Genomic DNA, 26,821 nt, shown 5'->3' with positions numbered 1-26,821 from the left:
CCTTGTGTCCATCGTGATCACCAGAGAATGCCAAAGCTTTTCACAAAGACAATGCTTTACCTAGTTTAAATAAAAATAATAGCCAGAATTCTCCATCCGTTCATGTTGGCGGGATTCTCCTGCCCTGCCGGCAGTGCACCCCCGCTTGACTGCAGCAGGACTGGAGAATCCTGCCGCTAGCAAACAACGTGCCAGCTCCCACTGGCAGGAAACACGGGCCGGAGAATCTCATCCACTGTGTGGAAAAGTCCAAATGTGACACACACAACTCCAGGGCCTACCATAAGAGGTTTCATCCGAGTGTTTTACATCAGAAGAATCATCCAAGCAATAAATTATAAATTAAAGGGCTTGATTTGAAAGGGAACAGACATGTTCAGCAAACACCCTTTGGAGAACATAAAGAGCACATTCGTTCTTATCCTCTCAGTTTATCATCTTTTCCCTTTAAGTCTCTGGTATTAAATGAAATTTAGAAAGAAAAGTGGATATAAAATACAGGTAATTTTATCTTCACGGTAGGAGACAGGGTAATCTGGTAGAGCAGATTGTCCGCCATTTTCAATCCAGAGAATAGGTGAAGACAAGAATTTATCCCTCAGCATCTGCAACTCCAATACCACCACTCACATGTTGACATGGTGAAAAGCATTGGAATGTTAGGTCCACAGGATCTCACATGACAAATTCCCAAAACATATCAGGCATGGACTTCATTAGGATCAAAACCATAGGGGGCAGGTTTTCCCTGGTTGGATGCCAGCTCTCTAATGATGATGAAGAGCTGGCGCTAACTCTGCACCCATGGTAATGCGCCCTTCCCAGGTCAGTTAATTTGCATCACTATTTCCAGATCCAGGTGCAGAGCAGATCAAGTGTAAAGAGCGCATTAGCAGTGGGAGAGGAAATTTGTAATAAATGACACTAAAAAGGAACGGAGACATGGAGACAGAGGAAAGTAGCAATACAGGAGATAGTGCAAATATTCGGAGAGCATTTTTTAAAATTCAGACAGCAGTATTAAGGGCACAGCTAACTGGTTCTGTTGCTGTCCATACAATTTCACTTGGTGGGGAAGTCAGGTCATGGAGTACATGTTAAGAACAGGGATTCTCACATGCATAGCTGGGAGATCTGCAGTAACTACTGCTACAGACACTGAAGACACTTCCCTACCAATAATATGGCCAGCCCACTGTCACAATGCTGGTGACTTTGGGTTGGAATCTGGGTGGGTGCAGCTAATCATGCTTTGCTGGTTGACAAATCACTCTTGCCAATGCTTTCATGGAGACATAACATGCAAAAAATTTAGGGTGCTTCTAAAGAACCGGTTAGTCAGGTCTTCATGCTCATCTGTGCCATATCTCTGCTGCCACATCAAATCTGGATTTGGACCCCAGAATGCACTAAATCACCTGACAAAGAAGTGTAGCTATTCTCTTTTTGCAGGTATAGGTGGCCTGGTCTCAGAGGGTGGGTAGAGAGCTCTCCTGACACATCCCAAGCTGATTGGCAGCCATTTGGTGGTCCTCCTCTTTAGGACTTCACACCTCAGGGAACCTCATCAGGATGTAATGGGCTGCGGAAATTGGCACAAGAGTTCATGATAACCCTTTTGCATCAGATTGTCTTTATATATAGTAAACAGTCCAGAGTTTCACAGAAGCAATTATCAAACAAAATTTGACACTAGACTGCCTGAAGATATCAGAATCTTAGAATCCCTACAGTACAGGAGGAGGCCATTTGGCCCATCGAGACTGTACCAACTACAATCCCACACATTTACCCACTAATCCCCAACACTAGGATCAATTTAGTGTGGCCAATCAACCTAACCCACACATCTTTGGATTGTGGGAGGAAACTGGAGCACCCAGAGGAAACCCATGCAGATAGAGCGAGAAAGTGCAAACTCCACACTGACAGTGACGCAAGGCCAGAATTGAACCTGGGACCCTGGCACTGTGAGGCATCGATGGTAATCAGGATGTGAAGATGCCGGCATTGGACTGGGGTAAGCACAGTAAGAAGTCTCACAACACCAGGTTAAAGTCCAACAGGTTTATTTGGTAGCAAATACCATAAGCTTTCGGAGCACTGCTCCTTCGTCAGATGGAGTGAATATCTGTTCTCCAACAGTGCACAGACACAGATATCAAGTTACAGAATACTAATTAGAATGCAAATCTCTACAGCCAGCCAGGTCTTAAAGGTACAGATAATGTGGGTGGAGGGAGCATTCAACACAGGTTAAAGAGATGTGTATTGTCTCCAGACAGAACAGCTGACCACGACACCACACAACCCTGCCACAGCAACCTCTGCAAGACATGCCAGATCATCGACACAGATGCCATCATCTTACGTGAGAACACCATCTACCAGGTACACGGTACATACTCTTGCAACTCGGCCAACGTTGTCTACCTGATACGCTGCAGGAAAGGATGTCCCGAGGCATGGTACATTGGGGAAACCATGCAGACGCTACGACAACGGATGAATGAACACCGCTCGACAGTCACCAGGCAAAACTGTTCTCTTCCTGTGGGGGAGCACTTCAGCAGTCACGGACATTCAGCCTTGGATCTTCAGGTAAGCGTTCTCCAAGGCAGCCTTCACGACACACGGCAGAGTCGCTGAGCAGAAACTGATAGCCAAGTTCCGCACACATGAGGACAGCCTAAACCGGGATGTTGGATTTATGTCACATTATCAGTAACCCCCACAGCTTGTAGAATCTCACTAGCTGTTCTGTCTGGAGACAATACACATCTCTTTAACCTGTGTTGAATGCTCCCTCCACCTACATTATCTGTACCTTTAAGACCTGGCTGGCTGTAGAGATTCGCATTCTAATTAGTATTCTGTAACTTGATTTCTGTCTGTGCACTGTTGGAGAACAGATATTCACTCCATCTGACGAAGGACAGCACTCCGAAAGCTTATGGTATTTGCTACCAAATAAACCTGTTGGACTTTAACCTGGTGTTGTGAGACTTCTTACTGTGAGGCAGCAGTGCTAACCACTGTGCCAACCAAATGAGGGCTCATCCAGGATATTACAAATAGGCAATGTCTGTTAAGATAACCCATGAAAACTTTCACTGCAATACAGTCATCCAACACCCCATTGATTTGGATGATTGCTCTATCCAGCCAATGTTATCCAAGCTGTTGATTCACATCAGCAGGAGGCCAATACAGTCAGAGGTTAGCACCATTTAAGGCTGGCCTGCACAACTCAAATAGGTGGAGCAGGGTGCAGGTCATGCAGGAAGCAAATCTGACCCGGGAAACATTGAAAAGTGGCCCAGCACAAGAGAAAAGTGGCTCAAAGGAGTTTCAGTCATTGCCCAAGTCATCCTCATTTAGAAGGTAGCAAGATCCATAGCTGTGGAGGTGGATGCTTGCAGTCAAACCAAAGTCATAGTGTCACAAGCGTCTATGGGGTGGGGTCAGGGGTGGGTCCATCTTCAAATAGCATATCCTACCACCTCTACCCCTATCTTCAGGACATTGCTCAATTCACTACACACCCAATACCTGAAATCACTAAACTGGATTCATAGATAACATTCACCTGCTTCACTTCACCCTCACACACCCATTAATAGAAGCTTCACACACATACCTTGCAGCTTGTATACATTGCAACTATCCAACCATAACTGCCTTACAACAATTGCACAGTATTTACTGACATACTTTCTTTTCTCATGTAGGACAAGATAGCACACAATGGAAGGAGCGGCTAACCAGAAGGCAATGGGCAAACTGATATGAAGGGATTAATGGGCTGCTAGTTGTAGAAGTTGGTTCTGCTCCTTATGACCTCTGCTCATTCTCCCAGTCAAGAGCAACATCTACTGGTGCCACCATTACCAAGAGCAGCTGATTTGTGCAAAAACCTTGAAGATCGCAAAAGTCCTTCAACAATCTGCCAATCTGAAACAACTCTAGAAAGTGTCAAACACTTGGCAGAATGGTAGCAGCCAGTGTGGAAGGGTCGATGGTCACTTGAAATGCTGATGGGGCCTCCTTCCTGCTTCTGAACACGTGTTCAGCTCTGCAAGACATTGGCTGACACAAGAGGCACTGCTCGCACCGAGTCAGCATTGCACACCGACTGATGGCAGGGTCCGCCCGGTTTGCGCACTTCCAAAAATGTGTGTGACAAATGCCCTCATCACACCATGGGCAGCTTTTTGAGAGTTCGTAAAAGCGCTTGTAGCACCCAAAAAAAAGCAGGTGCCAACAAGCCCAATTTCTAATCTGTAGGTTTGTAGTAGTATCTTAAATGAGGAAACAGCAAAGTGCAGATAGGGAAGGAATTTGGGCACAAGGCCTAAGCAGCTGAACATTAAGCAGAGACCGAATTATACACTAGTTTATAGCAAACTTACAGATCGAATAATGTAATCTTTAGATTATGAAAGTTGTAAGTAATTTATTGCACCCCTACAATAAAGTTTGAGGCAATAAACACACTGTTACAAATGGGTGCTCCAACCAGGAACACTAATTACATTTCAGCAAACGATCGTCACGTTGCTGATAAAGTAACCGGAAAAAAGGAAATGACTGGAGTCATATGTTTAATTTGGATTCCCAGTAGGCAAGGCATGAAAATTAAATTATAACAAGGTGAAAATGGAAAAAAGCTCATTTTCAAACAAGGCCTTCAGTGAGGCCTCACGTATTCAGGATAAATTACTAATCTAAACCTTGTGTCAGTTTCATAAACACTGTTCCCAGCCTTGGCCACAGGATGAAAATAAGACCCTTTCAATAACAAAATTCCAAAGAGCAAGATACGGTGAACTATAACTGCTACATTGCCCGTGTGAATCGGGAGAACACCTTGCAGTGCATTGCACTGAATGGGTGTTCTCCTTGCTAGCAAACAATTAAAGCTTGGAAGTTTGAGTACTCAGTGCCTACTGTTGTTTGTACCCAAGTATTCGACAAAGATCCCTGTAGGTACACAATTCATTAGAATCAAATGTCCAATGCAGGTAAAGCACATGAGCAAAACCATGTTTAGAAGAAGTTCAAACCATCCTTCTTGCTCCCATACAGGTGCCCTCTACATTTCACTCAGTGGTGAAGTGTGAAGCTCAGGGTTCTTTGAACTAGAAGCTGGTTAGCTCAAACAATAGAAAAACAGAACTTCTAGTCAGATAGCCATGAATGCCAGCTCTCCTTCCTACCAGTCTAGAATGGAAGCTCGGCTGAATGACGACAATTGCACACTTGGATAGCATTGATAGGGGGAGAAGCATGAAAAAGTAGTTAAGACATGAACATGTTCTGTTGCTCTAACATTGCAGAAGTGTCTGCAGCCTAGCCCATACTGAAGGAAGATATATAATACACAGGTCAAATGCAATCACATGAAAACATTGCATCACACAAGGAAGCTCTGGGTACAGCTGTCAACTCCTTCTGATCGAGCAATGCTTTGCCAAGGCTTTATCCTGGAGAGAATTACTTGGTCCCTTTGTTATAAATCCATTTGAACGTTGCTAACCTGTACTTGGTATTGGTTCTGGGGAAGCATCAAGGCAATCAGTAGTGTTCAGCTCTTGGCTATTTTGTTCAAAACTGGACAGAGTCAGCTCCTGGGGGTTAAAAGGAAACAGAGAGATAGGTAACCACTCGCTGACAAGGTATTCTATAGTCCAACAGTAGGATCCTTAGTGCAGAAGGAGGCCACTCAGTCCATTGAGTCTGCATCGACAGCAATCCCATGCAGGCCCTATTCCCATAACCCCACATATTTACCCTTCTAGTCTCCCTGACGCGGAGGGACAATTTAGCATGGCCAATCCACTGAATCTGCACCTCTTTGGACACAGGGAGAGTATCTCTAATCATTATAATTCATTTTGGAATTCACTATGGAATCTGGTTTTGTCTAAAACTGAACGGCGCAATACAGTGGCACAGTGATTAGCACTGCTGCCTCAGTGCCATGGACCTGGGTTCAATTCCAGCCCTGGGTCACTGTCTGCGTGGAGTTTGCACGTTCTCCATGTCTGCGCGGGTTTCCTCCCACACTCCAAAAAAGATGTACAGGTTGGGTGGATTGGCCATTGTAAATGTGTGGGGGTTACGGGGATGGGGAGCTGGGCAAGGTGCCCTTTGAGAGTTGGGACTCAATCAGCCTAATGGCCTCCTTCTGCACTGTAGGCATTCTACCGTCAATCTTACATAACAGCATAAAATAGCAAAAATGAAGCAAATAACCAAGTACCCAATAGCAGTTAAAGCTGGTGTCATGGGAAACAATAAGTAGCTGAAGTTACGTTTCTCACCTCTGAGTTTTTGGAATCTGTACTAAAGCTGGTTTCAACTATTGAAATCCGGGGGCTGTTAGTGGGACTTCCATTCTGGAAAACAGATTTGTTATCAGATTTATAAAACACCAGAGCAATTCAATAATTTGTTCCCTCTTTCATAATCTCCTGACAGAAATGGCACAGGTTAAACATATGCATGGAGTACGCCGCCAGGTCTGAACCTTACATTCCCCAAAATTGTGGGCGAACAAGTCAGGTGCACGTCCCAACACAAATGAACACTCGCGCACTATTTCAGTGGGCAGGCAAGTGCAGGAGTCCCCCCAGCCCCGCTGACAATCCAGCAGACACTTTAGCCCACTAAGGGGGCCAAATTGAAACAACTTTACACGGCTGTCTGTATTTACAGTTGGCAGATGGGCTGATTGACCAGGTGGCTGCTATGTTTTAGCTTCAACCTCGATCCAGAGTGGGATGAAATGTCAGGGCTGAAAAAAAATTGAGAGGTGTCCAGGGACTGAGGTTTGTGTTTGAATGTGCTACCAAGACACTCAAAATCTACGGCACGGAGATAGGCCCTTCGGCCCAAACTGGTCCATGCCAACCAAAATGCCCATCTAAGCTAACCCCATTTGCCTGCATTTAGCCCATATCCCTCTAAACCTTTCCTATCCATGTATCTGTCCAAATACCTTTTAAATGTTGTCAATGTCCCTGCCTCAACCACTTCCTCCGGCAGCTCATTCCACACACGTCCCACCCTCTGTGTAAATAAGTTGCTCCTCAGGTTCCCATTAATTCTTTCCCCTCTTAACTTAAATCTATGCCCTCTAGTTCTCGATTCCCCAACCCTGGGAAAAAGCCTGAGTGCATTCACCCTATCCATGCCTCGCAATCTTGTATACCTCTAAGGTCACCCCTCAGTCTCCTACGCTCCAAAGGAAAAAAAGTCCTAGCCTGTCCAATCTTTCCCCATATCAGTCCCTTGTATCCTGGCAACATCCTTGTAAATCTCTTCCGCACTCTTCAGTTTAATAACATAAGAACATAAGAAATAGGAGCAGGAGTAGGCCATCTAGCCCCTCAAGCCTGCTCCGCCATTCAATAAGATCATGGCTGATCTGATAGTGGGTTCAGTTCCACTTACCCACCCGCTCCCCATAACCCTCAATTCCTTTAATGGCTAGAAATCTGTGACTTAAACACATTTAACGAGGTAGCCTCTACTGCTTCATTGGGCAGAGAATTCCAAAGATTCATTACCCTCTGGGAGAAGAAGTTCCTCCTCAACTCTGTTCTAAAGTGACTCCCCCGTATTTTGAGGCTATGCCCCCTAGTTCTTGTTTCCATTGTAAGTGGAAATAACCTCGCTGCTTCTACCCTGTCTAGCCCCTTCATTATCTTGTACGTCTCCAAGATCTCCCCTCAACCTTCTAAACTCCAATGCGTACAGGCCCAGTCTACTCAATCTCTCATTAGCTAACCCCCTCATCTCCAGAATCAACCTGGTGAACCTTCTCTGTACCCCCTCCAAAGCTAATATATCCTTTCTTAAATAAGGGGACCAAAATTGTACACAGTACTCTAGGTGCGGCCGCACCAGTACCCTGTACAGTTGCAGCATGACCTCCCTGCTTTTATACTCCATCCCTCTCCTGATAAAGGCCAACATTCCATTTGCCTTCTTGATTACCTGCTGCACCTGCAAACTGAGTTTGTGATTCATGCACAAGGGCCTGTTTCCATGCTGTAAACCTCCATAACCCCCAGGTCCCTCTGCACACAAGCATGTTGTAATTTTTCACTGTTTAAATAATAGTCCATTTTACTACTATTCCTTCCAAAGTGGATAACCTCACATTTACCAACGTTATGCTCCATCTGCCAGATCCTTGCCCACTCACTTAGCCTATCCAAATCTCTCTGCAGACTGTCCTCCGTGCAATTTGCTTTCCCACTCATCTTTGTCATCCGCAAACTTTGTTACCCTAAATCTTCCCTATAGCAAGGTGACCAAAACTGAACACAATACTCCAGATGTGGCCTCACTAACTGTACAATTGCAACACAACTTCCCACCCTCTATACTCAATGCTCTCACTGATGAAGGCCAGCATGCCAAAAACCTTCATTGCCCCATCCACCTTATCTCCCAAGGTCCCTTTGTTCCACAATACTCCCCAAGGTCCTACCATTCACTGTGAAAGTCCTACCTTGATTGGACTTTCCAAAGTGCAACACCTCACACTTAACTGTATTGAACTCCATTTGCCATTTCTCGGCCCACTTCCCCAGCTGATCAAGATCCTGCTGCAATTTGATAACCTTCCACACTGTCTACAATACCACCTATAGCCTTGTATAGTTTTTCCCATTGCAAATTTTACATTTTAATTAGTTCAGCGGTTCCCCAAGACAGCTCCGCAGCGGCCATCTCCTCTGCAGGAGCACATTAGAAACACCAGCCTGCACCCTCTATTTTCATGGGGGGGGGAGGGGGCACAGTGGTTAGCACTGCTGCCTCACAGCACTAAGGACCCTGGTTCGATTCCCAGCTTGGCTCACTATCTGTGCGGAGTCTGCACTTTCTCCCCGTGTCTGCATGGGTTTCCTCCCACAGTCCGAAAGACGTGCTGGTTAGGTGCATTGGCCATGCTAAATTCTCCCTCAATGTACCCAAACAGGGGCTGGAGTGTGGCAACTAGGGGATTTTCACAGTAACTTCATTGCAGTGTTAATTGCAGCCTACTCGTGCCGCTAATAAATAAACTTAAAACTTTTCTTTGCATTGGCCCATTGATTGGTCAGCCAATGTGAAATCATGTTTCTGGAGCCAACGGCAGCAAGCAGAAGCGCATTCTGCGCCTGCCGAGTGAACACACGCCCAACGGACAGAAAATTCAGGCCCAAAGTTCTGGAGCAAAACGGATTTTATTTTCCACACAACAGATCAGCAATGATTGAAAAGCTACCTCTAGATGGGCACAGACACGCTTCAGAACTTTAAACGTCATTTCTCTTGTCCGTAATGACCCGAACAGATGCTGCAAAAAGTCAAAACAGATTTTAGTTTCCAGGCAGACAATAGTTGTGCCAACTTTTGCTGGCATTTAAATAAAACTATTTGAACAAAAGCAATCTGCAACTCAAAAGCAAATTCTCATCACATGCTCTAAGTAAACAAGATGTTGATTGAAACATGGTTTTGTCAACGTATAATCCCTCTGGTTCTACGGTCCGTGTTGTCAATTGTGCACCATTGATCATTTTGCAAATTTGAACTCAGCTTATATCAAAAGCTCCCATCAGTAAATGTGACCATGAAGCGGTGGGATATATCTAGCAGTTCAACGGATTCCTTTTATTCATTCACCGGGTGTGGGCATCGCTGGCTGGGCCAGCATTTGTTGCCCATCCCCGAGGGCATTTAAAATTCAACCACATTGCTGTGGCTCTGGAGTCACATGTAGGCCAGACCGGGTAAAAGATAACAGATTTCCTTCCCTAAAAAAGGACATTAGTGAATCAGGTGGGTTTTTCCCGACAATGGTATCATGATCATTATTAACCTTCTTTTAATTCCAGATTTTTATTATTTCATTAGAGAAGGAACTTGCCCTGGTCGGGCCTGATGTGGCTACAGTCCCACATTGCTGTGGTTGACTCTTAAAAACCAGGAAAGCCACCCAGCTGTAGTAAACTGCTGACCCCCTACCCAACACCACGGCAGAAGCATCTTCACTACACAGATTGCAACTGTTCAAGCTGATCGAGGGTGGCACAATGGTTAGCACTGCTGCCTCACGGCACCAGGGTTCGATTCCTGGCATGAGTGTGCGGAGTTTGTACATTCTCCCTGTGTCTGCGTGGGTTTCCTCCCACAGTCCAAAGATATGCGAGTTAGGTGGATTGGATATGCTAAATTGCCCCTTAGTGGTCAGGGGGAGACTAGCTAGGATAAATGCATGGGGTTATGGGGATAGGGCCTGGGTGGGATTGTGGTCGGTGCAAACTCGATGGGCCGAAAGGCCTCCTTCTGCACTGTAGGGATTCTATGATCTATCACCACCACCTTTCCAATTCCAGTAAATCCCAACCTTGCCAGTGAAACGCACATTTCAAAAATTAATTAAAAAATAATTTGGAGTTACACTCATATCAGGTCAGGCCCCACATCCTGACTGCAGCATTGGTTTGAAGCAAGTTCATTCTCTGCTGCTACTGCTGTGCTAGAGATACATGTTCAAATATTAGAAATGCACAATGGATTTATTTACATCCTGAACAGAAAGACAGGTTAATCGCTAAGGTAGGGACATGTTCGGCACAACTGTGGGCTGAAGGGCCTGTATTGTGCTGCAGTTTTTCCTATCTTAATATTTCTTTCATCAGAACCTGAAACATTTAGCCATCTTTCTCTTTTCAGATGATTTTTTAAATTAAAATTTCCAACATTTGCAGCTTTCATTATTTTTTAATGATTCTCTTAAAATCAAGTCTTCAGAATTAGGAGAAATGATAAAAGAAAATGCAGTTCCAACTCACTGTATAAGGAATAAAATTTAATATTTTCAGAGAGGATTCTGTAGAGAGCTAGGAAATGTCTTGCAAATGCTCCCTCGCTCAGGTAGGAATTAATGGATTTGGAAAAACAAATAACTTGCCTTCTCTCCTTCCGTGGTCTTGATAGACAGGGCGTTGGGGACCAAAAGGGCCGTGTTCTGCTTCTTCAGCGAAATCACTGCTGCGACAGGAACAACGAGCTGAGGGAGAGAAGGAAATAAATTAACACATTATTAAATGGTGGCTCAGTGGTTAGTATTGCTGCCTCAGCGCCAAGGACCCAGATTCAATTCCGGCCTCGAGTCAGTGTGTGGAGTCTCCCATGTCTGGGTGGGTTTCTTTCGGGTGCTCTGGTTTCCTCCCACAGTCCAAAGGTGTGGGGGTGAGGTTGATGGACCATGCTAAATTGATCCTTAGTGTCAGGGGAACTAGCAGGGTAAATGTGGGGGATCGGACCTGGGTGGGATTGTTGTTGGTGCAGACTCGATGGGCCAAATGGTCTTGTTCTGCATTGCAGGGATGCTTTGATCCGTGTTCTGCTACTTTATGCTATATTTCATCTATGCAACTCTCCTTGATTACATCTCACTTCCATGTGTTAGAATGTAACCAATGATAACATTGGATCTGTTGTAGTGCGACCAATGGTAACATGCTGTGAGGGTCAGCTGACCCAGTGAACTATGTAACCAATGGCAAAAATGATGTGGTCAGCTGACCCAGTATAATGAAGCTGCTGGGGTTTGCGGGAGCTTGGAATGGCCCAGGGTGAGGCCGCAAGTGTTGGAGTAATAAAGTTTCATTAAACTTTTTTCTTTGATCTATAAGTTGGAGTAAGTCTTGTTTTATTTTATTGCCTACAAGTGAAGAGTTCCTTCTGGTGGATCAACACCATGTATTCTTTGTTCCAATGAAGAGGGAACAAAAATAATCAATTACCTAGGTCACTAATTTAATAGCTGATGGAGTAGAAACTTCCCCTTCTCCCAGGAGAAGTTGAATGCGTTTATGCCTTGTGTAGCATCTATCTCACTTAAGGTGGGATTTACACAAATCGATGTCAGATCCAACCAACGTCCAGTACTGCAACCAGCACCAAGATGGCTGCTTGCCATCATTGTGGCCATAAATTTATTCCAGGCTGCTGAATTTAAGTTTTTTTCAAAAATTAGACGTACCTTTGTTTCTTTCAAAATGCTGCTGTAAAAACAGATGTAGTTGTCAGAGACGTACATTTTGCCATGGTATGGGACTTCCTTATGCAAGGCACATTTGAAACCTATTAGGAAATAGGGCCCAGTTAGAAGAAGAAGCTACACAAATTCAGAATGTAAAAGGTCATAGATGCCACAACCAAAATAGTATTCAGACTGAGATCAAGTTAAAGTCCATACACGTATAATGCAACTTTGTGGCAGCTCCCTATCTCTCATCATTAGTGGTTTCTATAAAGCCAGGACATGGATATTATAGAACACTAGCATGCAGATGTACAATAGCCTTGGAAAGCCCCAACCCCGATTCATCCCAGATACAGAAACTTACTGTCAATCACGTTCTCATTAATGTCTTTGAACTGCTTGTAAAACGTGGCATTCGACTTGACAGTCTAAAAGGAGGAGAGAAAATAAAAATCAATTTTTGTAACAAATACAAATTTTGCGATAGGTATTTTTATCTGATGTACCCCAGAGCTGTGTGTTTAGAAGCACACCAAGTAGCTGTTGTAAATTGTGGATAAAAGTGTTTTAAGTAGCTGGTCTTGAGTTTGTTTGCAGAAACTGCAATCCGAGTGGGTAGAGGAAGAAATCATGGCCTTTTCCCAATCAGGATTTTCCATGGCACTTTAGGGGCAGAAATACAAATCCCATCTCACACACAGGCAGCTTTATTATGAGGCCAATCCATTCATTAAAAAAAAAAAGTGATGCATTTGCCTCCATTTGTGGTGTGCTCACACACCGGATGAGCGCGATCCACGGTGGGCGTCTGGCCCCGAGCGCGTCTCCCAGCGCCAGCTCCACGCTGCAAATGTTCCAATGTGTTTCCCGATATGTTTTACCAGTGGCACTGCACAGAATTGAGTGGACGGACCTTCACCTGCACCCCTCAGTGCCAGGGACTTGGGTTCGATTCCAGCCTTGGGTGATTGTGTGGAGTTTGCATGTTCTCCCACATTCCCAAGGTGTGTAGTCTAGGGGATTGGCAGGGTAAATGCTTGAGGGTATAGGGTAGGGCCTCAGAGTCAGTGCAGACGTGATGGGCTGAATGGCCTCCTTCTTAACTACAAGGATTTTATGATTCCATTAACAGGATTCAAATGAGTGTCTCGCCAGCTTCCAGCAGATTTCCCAAGCTGCCAGGGGGAGATCACGATGTGGGGATGCCAGCGTTGGACTGGGGTAAACACAGTAAGAAGTTTAACACCAGGTTAAAGTCCAACAGGTTTATTTGGTAGCAAAAGCCACACAAGCTTTCGGAGCTACAAGCCCCTTCTTCAGGAGGGGCTTGGAGCTCCGAAAGCTTGTGTGGCTTTTGCTACCAAATAAACCTGTTGGACTTTAACCTGGTGTTGTTAAACTTCTTACTGGGAGATCACCAGCAGACGATCCCACTGCAAAACCGACTCTTTCTCCTCCTCCTCCCCCCCCCGCCCCCCCACAGGCCAGGGAGAATTCCACCGTAAACAAGCAACCAACAATGCCTTCAATTCCTCTGTGCATTTTCCGTTATCTCTAACTGAGTTAGTCACAGACGCAATGTGCCATTCATTTTAATTCCATTATTTTCACAGACATAACAAAATCGTTATGGAACATAGATCCTTACCGAAGAAGAGGCTGATCGCCTTCTTCCGAGGAATGGTTCATCTTCATTCTTCAAACCAGGTAAATCAACGGGCTGTGATCTGAAAAAGCAACAATCACGTTAACTGATGGTCTTCATTTCCATTGCAGCCAACATTGAGTTACATTTAAGAGGAGTGGATTAGAGACCAGGTGAGGACTTTACAACTCTAATCCTTTGACCTCAGCTCATTTTTCAGACTGACCAGTGCCAAGAACTGGAAATGATCCTCTAGCATCTGCTGGAGAAACTTGCACCGCAAAACTGGACTGACAAGGAATTTGGTTTAAAACATGCATTTATTTTCAGAAACAAAAAGTTTTTATTAGCTTTAAAGTTCTTAAAAAAGCTCATTAAAATGTGCAAGATGGGGAGGTGGTGGCATAGTGGTATTATCAGTGTACTGGTAATCCAGAGACCCAGGGTAACACCTTGGGGATTTGGGTTCGAATCCCACCATGGTAGATGGTGAAATTTAAAATCTAAAAACAAATCTGGAACTAAAAGTTTAATGGTGAAACCATTGCTGATTGTTGTGAAAACCCATCTCATTTACGAATGTCTTTTAGGGAAAGAAATCTGCTGTCCTTACCCAGTCTAGCCTACATGTGACTCCAGCCCCTAGCAGGCTACCAAACCACTCAAAAACCAATGAAAAAAAGGATCGAAACCTCGGCACCAGATTTTGTTACATGCATATCAAGTAGCATAAGCAACAAGTAACAGAGCTAAACAATTCCACAACCAAAAAGGATATGAACCAAGTTCTGCAGTCCTGCCATATCCAGTCATGAATCATGGTGGACAATTAAACAACTCACTGGAGGAGGTGCCACAAATATCCCATCCTCAAATAATGGGGAGCCCAGCACATCCAGTCCAATAGACAAGGCGGAAGCATTCACAACCTTCAACCAGAAGTACCGAGTGGATAATCCATCTCTGCCTCCTCCAGTGGTCCCCAAGATCAGAAATGCCAGTCTTCAGCCATATCAATGCACTCCATAGGATATCAAGAAATGGCTGGAGGCATTGGATACTTCAAAGCCTTTGGGCCCTGACAATATTACTGAAGACCTGTTCCTCAGAATTTGCCCCTGGCCAAGCTGTTCCAGTAGCTATAAACAGTCCAAAGATATGGGTTAGGTGGATTGGCCATGCTAAATTGCCCCTTAGGTGTCAGGTAGAGTAGCTCAGGTAACTGCATGGGGTTATGGGGATAGGGCCTGGGTGGGATTGTGGTTGGTGCAGACTGCCTCCTTCTGCACTGTAGGATTCTAAGATTACAGGCATCTACCTGGCAATGTGGAAAATTGCCCAGGTATGCCCTGTACACAAAGCAGCACAAATCCAGTGTGGGCCATCCACTTGGTCCTCTCTCAATCATCAGTAACGAGGTGGAAGGGATCAGTGTTATCAAGCAGCACTTGCTCTGCTAAAAGTTGCTCATGGACTCAGTTTCTTGACATTAAAGCTTTGGTTCAAACATGGACAAAAGAGCTGAACTCCAGAGATGAGGAGAGAGTGACTGCCCTCGACATCAAGGCAGCATCTGACCTAATGTGACATCGAGGATCCTAGTCAATGGGAATAATGAGAAAACTCTCCACTTGGAGTCATACCTAGCAGAATGGAAGATGGTTGCAAAACGTTGGAGGTTAATCATCTCAATTCCAGGACAGCAATGTAGGGTAGTGTTCGAGGCCCAACCATCTTCAGCTGTTTCAATGATTGTGCTTCCATCACAAGGTCAGAAGTGGGATGTTCGCTGATAATTGTGCAATGGTCAGCACCATTCCCGAATCCTCTATTGAAGCAGTCCATGTCCAAATGCAGCAAGGCCTGGACAATGTCCAGGCTTGGGCTGACAAGTGACAAGTAATGTTCTTGCTGCACACGTACCAGGCAATGACCATCTCCAACAAGAGGGAATCCAACCATCGCTGAATCCCCCACTGTCAACATCCTGGAGGTTACCATTGGCCAGAAACTGAACTAAACTAACCATACAAATACCGTGGCTAAGAGCAGCTCAGAGGCTTTGATGAGTAACTCACCTCCTGACACCCCAAAGCCTGTCAACCATCTACAAGACACAGATCAGGAGTGTAATGGAATACTGGATGAGTGCAGCCCGATGTCATCCAGGACAAAAGCAGCCTGCTTGACTGGGATCCCTTCCACCAAACATTCAATCCCTCCACCACTGATGTACAGTGATCCTGTGTGTACCACCTACATGATGCACTGCAGCAACTCACCAAGGCTCCATAGGCAGCACCTTCCAACCCACAGCCACTACCATCTGGAACAATGGTGGGCAACCTGCAGCCCATCAGGGGTCTGATTGCAGCTCAAGACATGTTGCTCATGCAGAGTTGCTACATTCTTCTGGTTTCCATCTGTGTAGCTTTTTCCCTACTAGTATGAAATGTGGTGTATGCTGGTTGTGCACTACATTGAGAGCCGTGTGCTCCTGCTGCACCCAAAGTGTTAACATTTTTTGTTTTTACTGTTTGAAGTTGATGATAGTTCTATTATGAAATGATTAAGCATTTTCTATAACTTATGAAATACCTGGTGTGTATTCAATCTTATTCAAGAGTCCTAGTTAGTGAACAAACTCGATTTCAATCTTCCGGCCCCCACTAAGATGGAGGGCCCCTCATGCAGCCTACTCACTAGCCGAGGTTGCCCATTACTGATCGAGAAGGACAAGGGTAACATATATCTGGGAACATCACTGTGGTGGACCTCAGTTGTGCCTTTGTCCTATATGGACCACCGTTGTGTGTGTTTGTCATACCTGGACACATCCCCTTCCAGTTTGGTTCCTCCCCTCAGCACCTAGTATAAAGGTGGCTGTCTCCTCCCCCTTGTTCAGTCCAGGTCGGTTAATTGTTGGGATCTGCTCCTGATTCTGTTGTGAATAAAATTGATGCACTATCAATAAGGCGAAAGACTACCGATATGCCAATATAAGTGTAGGCTTTTATTCACAACAGAATCAGGAGCAGATCCCAACAATTAACCGACCTGGACTGAACAAGGGGGAGGAGACAGCCACCTTTATACTAGGTGCTGAGGGGAGGAACCAAACTGGAAGGGGATGTGTCCAGGTATGACAAACACACACAACGGTGGTCCATATAGGACAAAGGCACAACTGAGGTCCACCACAATCACTACCTGGGAGAGGTTCCATTTGGCTTGGAAATATCACCGTTCCTTCAGTGTGGCAGGGTCAAAAATCCTGGAACTCCCTCCTGAACACTGGGTGCACCTACACTCAGGGAAAGCAGATCACCACCACCTTCTCAAGGGCAATGACTAGGCCCAGTCAGCAATGTCCACATCCCGTAAATGAATTTTTAAAAACCCCACAATATTCAATCATGTCTTGCATTATTTCAAGAGATGCACAGGCAGTAGAAATTGTACGCGTCACCTGGTGAGTTGCAGTGCTCGTTCTTGCTGCTGAACCTCAGGCAAAATGGAATCCGTTTCCAAGCTGGACAACTTTGACTGCATTTGCAGCTTCTTTTTATTCTTCTTCTGTTTTTCAGCCATCAGTCCAATCTCGTGGGGGCAGCTGCTGCAAAATGAGAAAATCTCAAAATCAGCAATCTCAGAGGTGCCCCGGGGAATTCCCAGCATCGCGCTCAATCTGTAACAGCTTTGCAAAGCAAACACTCAACAATTGACCAAGAGCAACCATATTGCACCATCATGCGACCCACTAATTGCTCTTCCTGTGTTGTTAACAAACAGATACCTCCCAGGTATCTGTGCCCTATACGGGTGGCAGAGTGGGCAGCACTGCTGCCTCAGTGCCAGTGACCCGGGTTAGATTCTCAGCTTGGGTTACTGTCTGTGCGGAGTCTGCATGTTCTCCCAGTATTTGTGTGGGTTTCCTCCGGGTGCTCCAGTTTCCTCCCACAGGTAAAAGACATGCTGGCTTGGTGCATTTGCCGTTATAAATTCTCTGTGTACCTGAACAGGTGCTGGGGTGTGGCGACTAGGGAATTTTCACAGTAACTTCATTGCAGTGTTAATGTAAGCCTACATGTGACACTAATAAGCTTTAAAAACTTTTAGTGTAGCAATTTTGATACCTCCCTTTGCTGTTCCAGGAATCCTTTCCCTGAATCTCAGAAGCCTGTTCACCAATACTCCGAACTTCACTGGTCTTCCCACTGGGCGGGATTCGGAGGGGGTGAAGTAGGGGGACAAAATGTTCACCGTTGCTACCCCTCTGAAGCTACCTGCAACTTTAGGAGATGGGGCTTGTGGGGAAATCGTGAAGTTGCATTCAGTCACTCAGGGCTCTGCCACAGCCTGCATTCTACCTCCTCCCCAGAGCGGGTTAATCAGTCAACAAGAATGTAAACTTTCCCATGCCCATTGTTGGAAACCTCAAAAGGAAAAGTTGCACCTTGTTTAAATCCGGTGTCATTGGGGTTTTAAAAATATAAACGCAATGTGATGCACAAAATTTGAAGAACATCAGAACTTGCCCTGACAAAAAAAACATCTTTGGTGCGTTGTCCAATTAGTTCATTGTGGAGCTAAAATTGAAGTCTTTTTTTTTTAAACAAATAAGTTCAGAATACCTTGGCTTCTACCTTCACCCTGTGTAAATATCCAAAGTTTAAACAGATCAATGCAAAAGTGATTTTATTTCTGTGCTTTGTTTTCTGTTTGAGGGCCATCCGTGCAAAATCTTTTAATATGGGATTGGTTACAGACAGCCCAAAAACAAACATCACTCCAGCTCCACGCTGGGAATAAGTAGCGAAAGAAATCCACAAATTGATTGTAATGTCACTATATAGTGTTGGAAGGAAAATTCTTGCCAGGGAGATTGCTAGACTTGGATATCACGAATCAGCAACTTCACTGACTGCAAAATCTGGCCCATTAATGTTACTGCTCTTGATGCTATTTCTGGGCTTCACAGGTAGATCGTTTGTTCATAGACAAACTCAGGTGCGTGCAGTTCAGAAGCAGGATATTGTAGAATTAGGGTGTTTGGGACTAAGTTAATGTGGGACTGGGGAAAACAACCTCTCATATGATGGAGAGAGAGTAGCAAGTGTAGTGGTAGAAGATGCACCCATCATCAGGATTCTATCCGGTATGTATGTGTGTAGTTACGCGTTATTAATAAAGTTATTGTTCAACCATTGAAGTCTCTGACCTCTTCCTGAGGCAACATATAGCCTTACAACAGATCGCAGAATCACTACAGTGCAGAAGGCCGCCATTTTGCCCATTGAGTCTGCACCGCCCACAATCCCATCCAGGCCCTATTCCTGCAACCCCACATATTTACCCTGCTAATCCCCTGACACTGGGGTCAATTTAGCACGGCCAATCAACCTAACATGCACATCTTTGCACTGTGGGAGGAAACTGGAGCACCCGGAGGAAACTCACGCAGACACGGGGAGAACGTGCAAACTCCACACAGACAGACAGTCACCCAAGGCCGGAATTGATCCCGGATCCCTGACTGAGGCAGCAGTACTAACCACTGTGCTGCCCTATTACATTAGCAGATCTCAATTTGGAATTGCTCGCTATCGCTATCAGGTTAGTTGTGAGTTTGGTTCAGGCTCTCCTCAACTACTGCACACAGCTCAGATTTTTTATTTTGTTGCAGTCTTGAGAAACCAAAAAAATTAACACCAGAACAACAAGTGCAGCCCATGTGCAATAAAATCCACAGTTCGTTGATTCTACTTCCTAGATACACGCAACAATAAGAGTTCACAATAAAAGAACCATTGGTCAAATATTAATATTGTCGATTCAAGTGGTTCAACATGAACTAACCATCCAAACCTGATCAGAAAATAAGAATAATGTTCACATTAATGGTATTTGCTCAAATACCAAGAACTTTATTGTTGTGGCATAGGAGTTTCCTAACACCTTTAGATCACCAAAGATCCTTTGCCAGCTCCTCCAAACCCCAAGACCGCTACCGAGAAGGACAAGAGTAGCAGATTCAAGGCAACACCACCCAGGTCACCCACCAAGCCATTCACCATCCTGACTTGGAAATATAATAGTTGTTCCTTCACGGTCGCTGGGTTAAAACCCTGGAACTCCCTCCCCAACAACACTGTGGGAGTACCCACACAACATGGATTGCAGCAGTTCAAAAAGCCTCTCACCATCACCTTCTCAAGGACAATTAGGGATGGACAACAAATGCTGGCCTAGCCAGCGACGCCCACATCACTTGAATTAATAAAAACTGACTGTAAATCACATTGCCATGTATCAAGTTTGTGGAAGTCACAATATAAATACAAGTTTCTTCTTCTTCACCTTGAGAAGGACAGGAAAGGTAGATGTTGAGTTGAAGGCTGGATACATGGATGGCGGGGGTGGAAATAAAGGGACTGCAAGCATGGTGAAAGGCCAAACTCATTAGAAGCTCTTGAAGCAAGAGTCACATCGTGGCCAAGTGACTTTGGGAGGTAGTTCCAAAGGCAGAAATGGATAGAATTAACTGAAGAGGTAGGAGTGATGAGGGTGGAAGGGGGCATATAAGTGGTTGTCCAGATGTAGCAGCTTGAGTTATTTGGCTGGAGAAGATGCTCATTTCTAAAACAAAAAAAAAACTTGTAAAATTTTATCCACAAGGTACTTAAGATCAGAAACCTCTAGTAGCCTAGGTCAAATCTCCTATCAGTGTACATAACCATGACAGCAGAGGTCAGCAACAGTCAGAATCAGAGTGGCACTTTGTCGTATCTGAGAGTTCTCTGCCCAAAGGCAGGTCTGACCCACAGCACCACAACTTCACATGGAGGGCAAAGACTCCGGTCATCTTTGCTGGAATGGAGATCAAACCCCACCTTGTCAACACTAATCTGATCCACACCAACTGTCCAAAGATTCCAAGTTGCTGTGGCAACATACACGTTTGCATGATGGCACAGTGGTTAGCACTGCTGCCTCACAGCACCAGGTTCAATTCCGGCCTTGGGTCACTGTGGTGTTTGCATATTCTCCCCATGTTTGTGTGGGTTTCCTCCCACAGTCCAAAGGTGTGCAGGTTAGGTTGATTTGCCCCTTAGTATTCCAAGATGTGTAGGTTAGGGAGATTAGCAGGGTAAATTTGTGTGGTTATGGGCATAGGGCCTGGGTAGGATGCTCTGTCAGAGTTGGTGCAGGCTCAATGGCCTCCTTCTGCACTGTAGGGATCCAATTCTATGCACGTTGTAGCCATTGATAGTGATGGTAGAGCCTCCCTCCATCACATGGTTGATCAGAAGTCTCTCCTGCTCTTACCAGTTTCATGGGCATGTGCTGGAAGAACGTACAAACTGATACTCAACTGGTTTGGCTGTATTATGAATTCACCTTCCTTGGCCATCAGGTTGTGAGTGGGACTTTAACCTGGAGCTTCTGATAAGGATATTACCCACTGCACCACTTAATGGTGACTCTCTGCAAGAGAAATTCACCGAGTTCCACTTCTTCACCTTTCCTCTCCCCTCCCCCCCCCCATTGTAATGTAAATTCTCTTCCAAAGGGAAGGCCTTGACTAAATCTGCCTCCAAACTCACTCAGTCCTAACCACTCAATGTTTTAAAAAACCTTTTGTTGCCATCGTTTTTTCAGTCAGTTGCCTTGAACTTGTGTCCTCAAGTTCTTGATCTTTGTTTCTCCTCATCTACTTTGTCCAATCCATCAATTAAAACTCCCCTTAAATCTTCTCTTCACCACAGGAGAACAGCCCCAGATTCTCCAATCAGTGTATGTAACCGTGGTTCCTCATCCTAGAACCATGCTCATGAATCTTCTTTAACATCCTCTCTAATGCCTTCACATCCTTCAAGTTCTGGTGTCCAGAAAGGGACACAATACCCCAGTTGACGTCAAAAACAGTATTTCATACAGATGTAATAAACGCTTGCCTAGCCAATGAAGCCCATCTCCCTTGAATGAATTTTTAAAATCATACATTTCCTTCTTTGTGAGATCTAACTGGGTAGAGTGAAAAAAGCTGCATCATAAATAAAGATGGTTCTGCACTCAGAATCCCTACAGTGCTGAAGGCGGCCATTCGGCCCATCGAGCCTGCATCGACAACAAACTCACCCACACCCGTAACCCCACACATTCACCCCCCCTCTAATTCCTCCTGACACGGAGGGACAATTTAACACAGCCAATCAACCTAACCCACACATCTTTGGAGTATGGGAGAAAACCAGAGCACATTGACGAACCCAAGGCAGGAATGGAACCCAGGTCCCTGGCACAGTGAGGCAGCAGTGCCAACCACTGCGCCGCCCATTCCTTAAAAAATTTGGATGGCCCCAGGGTGGAAAGCCATTGATCATTCCAAACATCTCTCCATGTCCCATGGCTGTCAGCAAAACATCAGGGAAAAAGCAGCAAAATATCAATCTTACTTCAAAATGATAAAAAGCAGACCTTAAGCCAAATAAACTGCCAAGAAAAACGAGTTAGGAAAAGGCTATTCTTTTCCAGCTCTACAAATAATTCAGACAGTGTCGCTTTGATCATTAATTTTTCAAGATTAAACTTTGCACCAGCAGCAGTTAGTTATGCTGCTTCTCTCTCGTTGCCTACACCAACAGGGGAACTGTCCCACAGGCTAAACAGCAAGAACGCTGCATTTCATCTTCCTCCACTTACTAACATCAACAGGAATGTAGGGCAGGTGACTGCAGCAGTAGAGGACACAGCTATTTCCAGAATGATCTGGCTGCTTTCTTCTAAATTATAGTCAACTATTTGTAGCCATTTCTAACCGTGCATGTGGAAAGCATGTACAGACATGTTAAAATGTTACAGAGTCAACCACCCCCTGACGAAAGGTTGCTGAAATGGAGGAGTTGATGACATGCTGAGTCACAATGTCAAAGTGAAGGTTAACACACGGGCTGGGATTTTCCCTGTGGACTTCAGAACCCCATCGTCAGGGTCAAGTGCCGACATTGGTGGGCAACACTGACCTGTCTGCGACCTCTAATTGCAGCATCAGTTTGGCCTATTCGTGGCCATAGTAGCAGCAGAGGCTGCTTTTCAGGTGAGGGAGGGAGGGCCCACCAAGATGGAGGGGGCCCTCTCTGCAATTTCATGTGGAGATGCTGGCGTTGGACTGGGGTGGGCACAGTAAGAAGTCTCTTAGAATCTTAGAAACCCTACAGCACAGAGAAAGGCCATTCGGCCCATCGAGTCTGCACCGACCACAATCCCACCCAGACCCTACCCCCATATCCCTACATATTTACCCACTAATCCCTCTAACCTACGCATCCCAGGACACTAAGGGCAATTTTAGCATGGCCAATCAACCTAACCCGCACATCTTTGGACTGTGGGGGGAAACCGGAGCACCCGGAGGAAACCCACGCAGACACGAAGAGAATGTGCAAACTCCACACAGACAGTGACCCAAGCTGGGAATCGAACCCAGGTCCCTGGAGCTGTGAAGCAGCAGTGCTAACCACTGTGCTACCGTGCCGCCCCACACCAGGTTAAAGTCTCACACCAGGTTAAAGTCCAACGGGTTTATTTGGAATCACGAGCTTTCGGAGCGCTGCTCCTTCATCAGGGGGAGTAGTGTTAAGAAACTTACTGTGCTCCACCCTAGTCCAACACCAGCAACTCCACATCATGGCTACCATCATCATCACAAACGGCCGGCTCAAAGTAGAGAGGATCTCCAAAAAGATCATGCATATCGACAAGACTCACCTGAAGGAGCAGCGCTTGTGATTCCAAATAAACCTGTTGGACTTGAACTGGTGTTGTGAGACTTCTTACTGCTAGTTCATTAGTAGCCAGTCACCAAGGTAGAGAGGGAAGCTCCCCAAGGGGTGACTTGAGCAGAAGAAGGTGTGAGGAAAGGATTTGCCTGCCAGGAGCATCAATGCTGCAGGGTCAGCCACTGGAAGGCCTCTTCCAGGCCAGAGGCCTCGCCCCCAATAACACTGGTGTTATGGGACAGGTGTGTGGTACACTGTGATTGGTGTTTCTAATGTACAGCAGTGTGAGGTGGTGATGTAACACTTCCTTGGGAGGTGATGGCCTAGTGGTATTCTCGCTAGACTAATCCACTAACGTTCTAGGGAATCAGTGTTCGAATCCTGCCACGGCAGATGGTGGAAATGGAATTCAATTTTTTTTTAAATCTGGAATTAAGAATCTACTGATGGCCATGAAACCATTGTCAATTGTCGTAAAAACCCATCTGGTTCACTAATGTCCTTTAGGGAAGGAAATCTACCATCCTTACCTGGTCTGACCTACATGTGACTCCGGACCCACAGAATGTGGTTGACTCTCAACTGCCCTCGAGCAACTAGGGATGGGCAATGAATGCTGGCCAGCCAGTGACACCCATGTCCCATGAATGAAAAAAAAGTCACTTCCATATGTTCGGCTGAAGGAGGTACCTGTACAGCAGTGACAATTTGGTGAGACACGCAGAACCAAAACGATCCATGGTATTGTTATTGATCCTGTTGAATGGTCAGAGCCTGTGCATAGTAATAGCCATCACAAGCCTTGACTGGGAATCTCCAGTTGCCCTCTGGACAAATAGGTCTTAAATGTCTCAACCAGCCACCACCATTTGCAGGGAATTAGCCCACCACCATTTGCAGGGAATTAGCCCTGCTGGTCCATCTACCTCCTTTCCCCCACTCCGCCATTTCACTCTGGGAAAAAGGCCCAGGGAGGCAGCAAACCAGCCTGCCCCCATTAGGGAGTCTAAAACTTCAGCCCACAGTACATTTTTCTTTAAAATAGTACATGCCAACCTATGATCTCCGAATCACCGACACTGCACATGGAGTGCATACATTAATGCCTGGTGAGAAACATGCCACCAGAATTCCCAACACAAGAGTCAGCAATCAACTATGCCCTACGTTTCAGATGCTATCACACTCTTGTTGTCGTTCTACTAAGACACTCCACCACGAACATTGATTGTCAAATATAAAAAACAGTTCAACATCAGGCAAACCAAAGGCACGTATCCACCATTGGATTGTGATCAACCATTAGACATAATAGATGCAGGGACTGGTTCAGCGAGCTAACACACTTTTCCATTCAGAAGTGTAACAATCTAAGGTTTCCATGACACCGAGACAGTGAGAAAATATTCTACTAGGACTCTTTATACCCAGAAAGCCAACAAGTAGGAATGGCCTGGGGACTACCAGATGTGTCCTCAAAAGCAGAGTTAGAACTTTATAGAAGTCCATTAATCTACTCCCAGTGGCCACCGTGTCCATTAACAGGATGGTAATGGACGATTGTGTTCACAGGCAGCAAACCCGGTCTACTGCAGTGTGATGACATAGATGGTGGAATTTTCCGACTTCATCCATGCCCACCCTGCTGCCAATGGGAACAGAGAATTTGGCGTTCCAGCCGAAACTCCATTCACTTTCAGCTGCACTGGAGAATCCCAGCCACAAACTAGGTCGGAGATTGCCAACAAGAATGTTTACACCACGGCGGTGCACATGAAGCACGCTCACGAACATCATTGCTTTCTTTGTTGCCCCCTCCCCACTCTGTCCTGTTAGCACAGAGCCCGAGAGCAAGCCTCGAGCTGAGAGATAGAGAGCAAAGGATCAAGCCCAGTCAGGGGGTAAAGAAGCAGAGGCAAAGAGAAAGTTTGATCTCAACTGCCCGTTTGCCTAGAAAATTTACGTTCAGCAGTCCAAGCCTTGACCAGCCGAGAAAGCGTTAGCTCCCCAGATTAGAGTCCATCACGCAAACCAGCCTTCCATCCATTGACTCGGTCTACACTTCCTGCTGCCTCAGCAAGGCAGCCAGCATAGTTAAGGACACCACACACCCAGACATTCTCTCTTCCACCTTCTTCCATCGGGAAAAAGATACAGAAGTCTGAGGTCACCTACCAACCGACTCAAGAACAGCTTCTTCCCTGCTGCCATCAGACCTTTGAATGGGTCTACCTCTCACTAAGTTGATCTTTCTCTTCACCCTAGCTATGACTAACACTACATTCTGCACTCTCCTTTCCTTCTCTATGAACGGTATACTTTGTCTGTATAGTGCACAAGAAACAATACATGTATACCAATACATGTAACAATAAATCAAATCAAAGTACCAGGAGGCTGACACTCAAGGTTAGGAGGGAGCATGGCCTCTGCTGGGATAGAAATATTGCATTGATTTAAAAACAAAGAGGCCCAAAAACCAAACTCAGAAAAGTCTCACTGCGAGCCTCTACTCAGTATCAGAGATTCAAGCCAGGGTAATTTGGAAAAAGAAGCTCCACTTACATTCTAGCAACAAAAAAGCTGGCCTGGTGGTTTTAATAGTTATTAATATAGCTCAAAATAACTGATAGTGACCCTGATTCTAGCAGCGATTGTGAGGCACGCAGAAGTTAGGAAACGTCAGGTCAAAGTTCAATAATATCATTGTATTCAGAGAAGAAACTTCCCCGGAATAACTTCACTCTGGGGATGGGAACCCCATTTACCACTGAACAGGCCTCCTCAAAATGGACAGAAGAATTACTAATTTGGAAATCCCAGAAGTTCAACTTGTGCCCACAAACCCAATTTCTTTCAACTCAACGTTCTGTAAATTTATTGACTGCATGAAAACAGCACGCATAATTCTCAGGCGACTTCTTGCAAGCTATCCCCAGCATACCCTCTAATTCTATCTTTTACTCTCATTCTCTGCTTTTAAAAAACTCCTATAAAACTCTAACAATGCTACCTACCTCAAGTTGATCTTTCCCTACACCCTAGCTATGACCATAACTACATTTTGCACCCTCTCCTTTTCTATGAACAGTATTGCTTTGTCTGTGTAGCACGCAAGAAACAATACTTTTCACTGTATGCCAATACATGTGACAATAAATCAAATCATTCTTCACAAGTGAGATTTGACAGGCAATTCTAAACAGCTCTGCTTATTCACACAGAATTTAGTTTGTACTCTGGACAAAATCAGCTTCTTAGTTGCTGCTGATATCTTGTGCCCACTCACTCTTCATTTAGAAATGCTTGCTTGTTACTTCATGTCAATATCACTGAACC

At 45.2% G+C, this 26,821-nt stretch overlaps 1 protein-coding gene across 2 annotated transcripts in view; it reads right to left on the bottom strand.

The window, feature by feature from the left end:
- The window catches only part of LOC144479737 (GRAM domain-containing protein 2B), a 62,132-nt gene that overhangs the window by 13,174 nt on the left and 22,137 nt on the right, over positions 1 to 26,821 (bottom strand). Inside the window, exons 2-9 of one of the 2 annotated variants that reach the window (XM_078198769.1) lie at positions 17,170 to 17,313; positions 13,704 to 13,782; positions 12,420 to 12,483; positions 12,053 to 12,153; positions 10,976 to 11,074; positions 9,284 to 9,355; positions 6,327 to 6,401; positions 5,540 to 5,630 (exon numbers count right to left, since the gene is read on the bottom strand). In XM_078198769.1, the coding sequence (XP_078054895.1) occupies positions 5,540 to 5,630; positions 6,327 to 6,401; positions 9,284 to 9,355; positions 10,976 to 11,074; positions 12,053 to 12,153; positions 12,420 to 12,483; positions 13,704 to 13,782; positions 17,170 to 17,291 (703 nt within the window). In that variant the 5' untranslated portion in view covers positions 17,292 to 17,313. Of the gene's footprint in view, positions 1 to 5,539; positions 5,631 to 6,326; positions 6,402 to 9,283; positions 9,356 to 10,975; positions 11,075 to 12,052; positions 12,154 to 12,419; positions 12,484 to 13,703; positions 13,783 to 17,169; positions 17,317 to 26,821 lie in introns of both variants that reach the window. The other variant, XM_078198768.1, reaches the window with a different exon arrangement.

This window comes from Mustelus asterias, chromosome 26 (genome assembly GCF_964213995.1).
Source record: "Mustelus asterias chromosome 26, sMusAst1.hap1.1, whole genome shotgun sequence".
NCBI lineage: Eukaryota > Metazoa > Chordata > Chondrichthyes > Carcharhiniformes > Triakidae > Mustelus > Mustelus asterias.
Note: the sequence above shows the minus strand (reverse complement) of the source record. Positions and strands in the feature narration are given on the sequence as shown.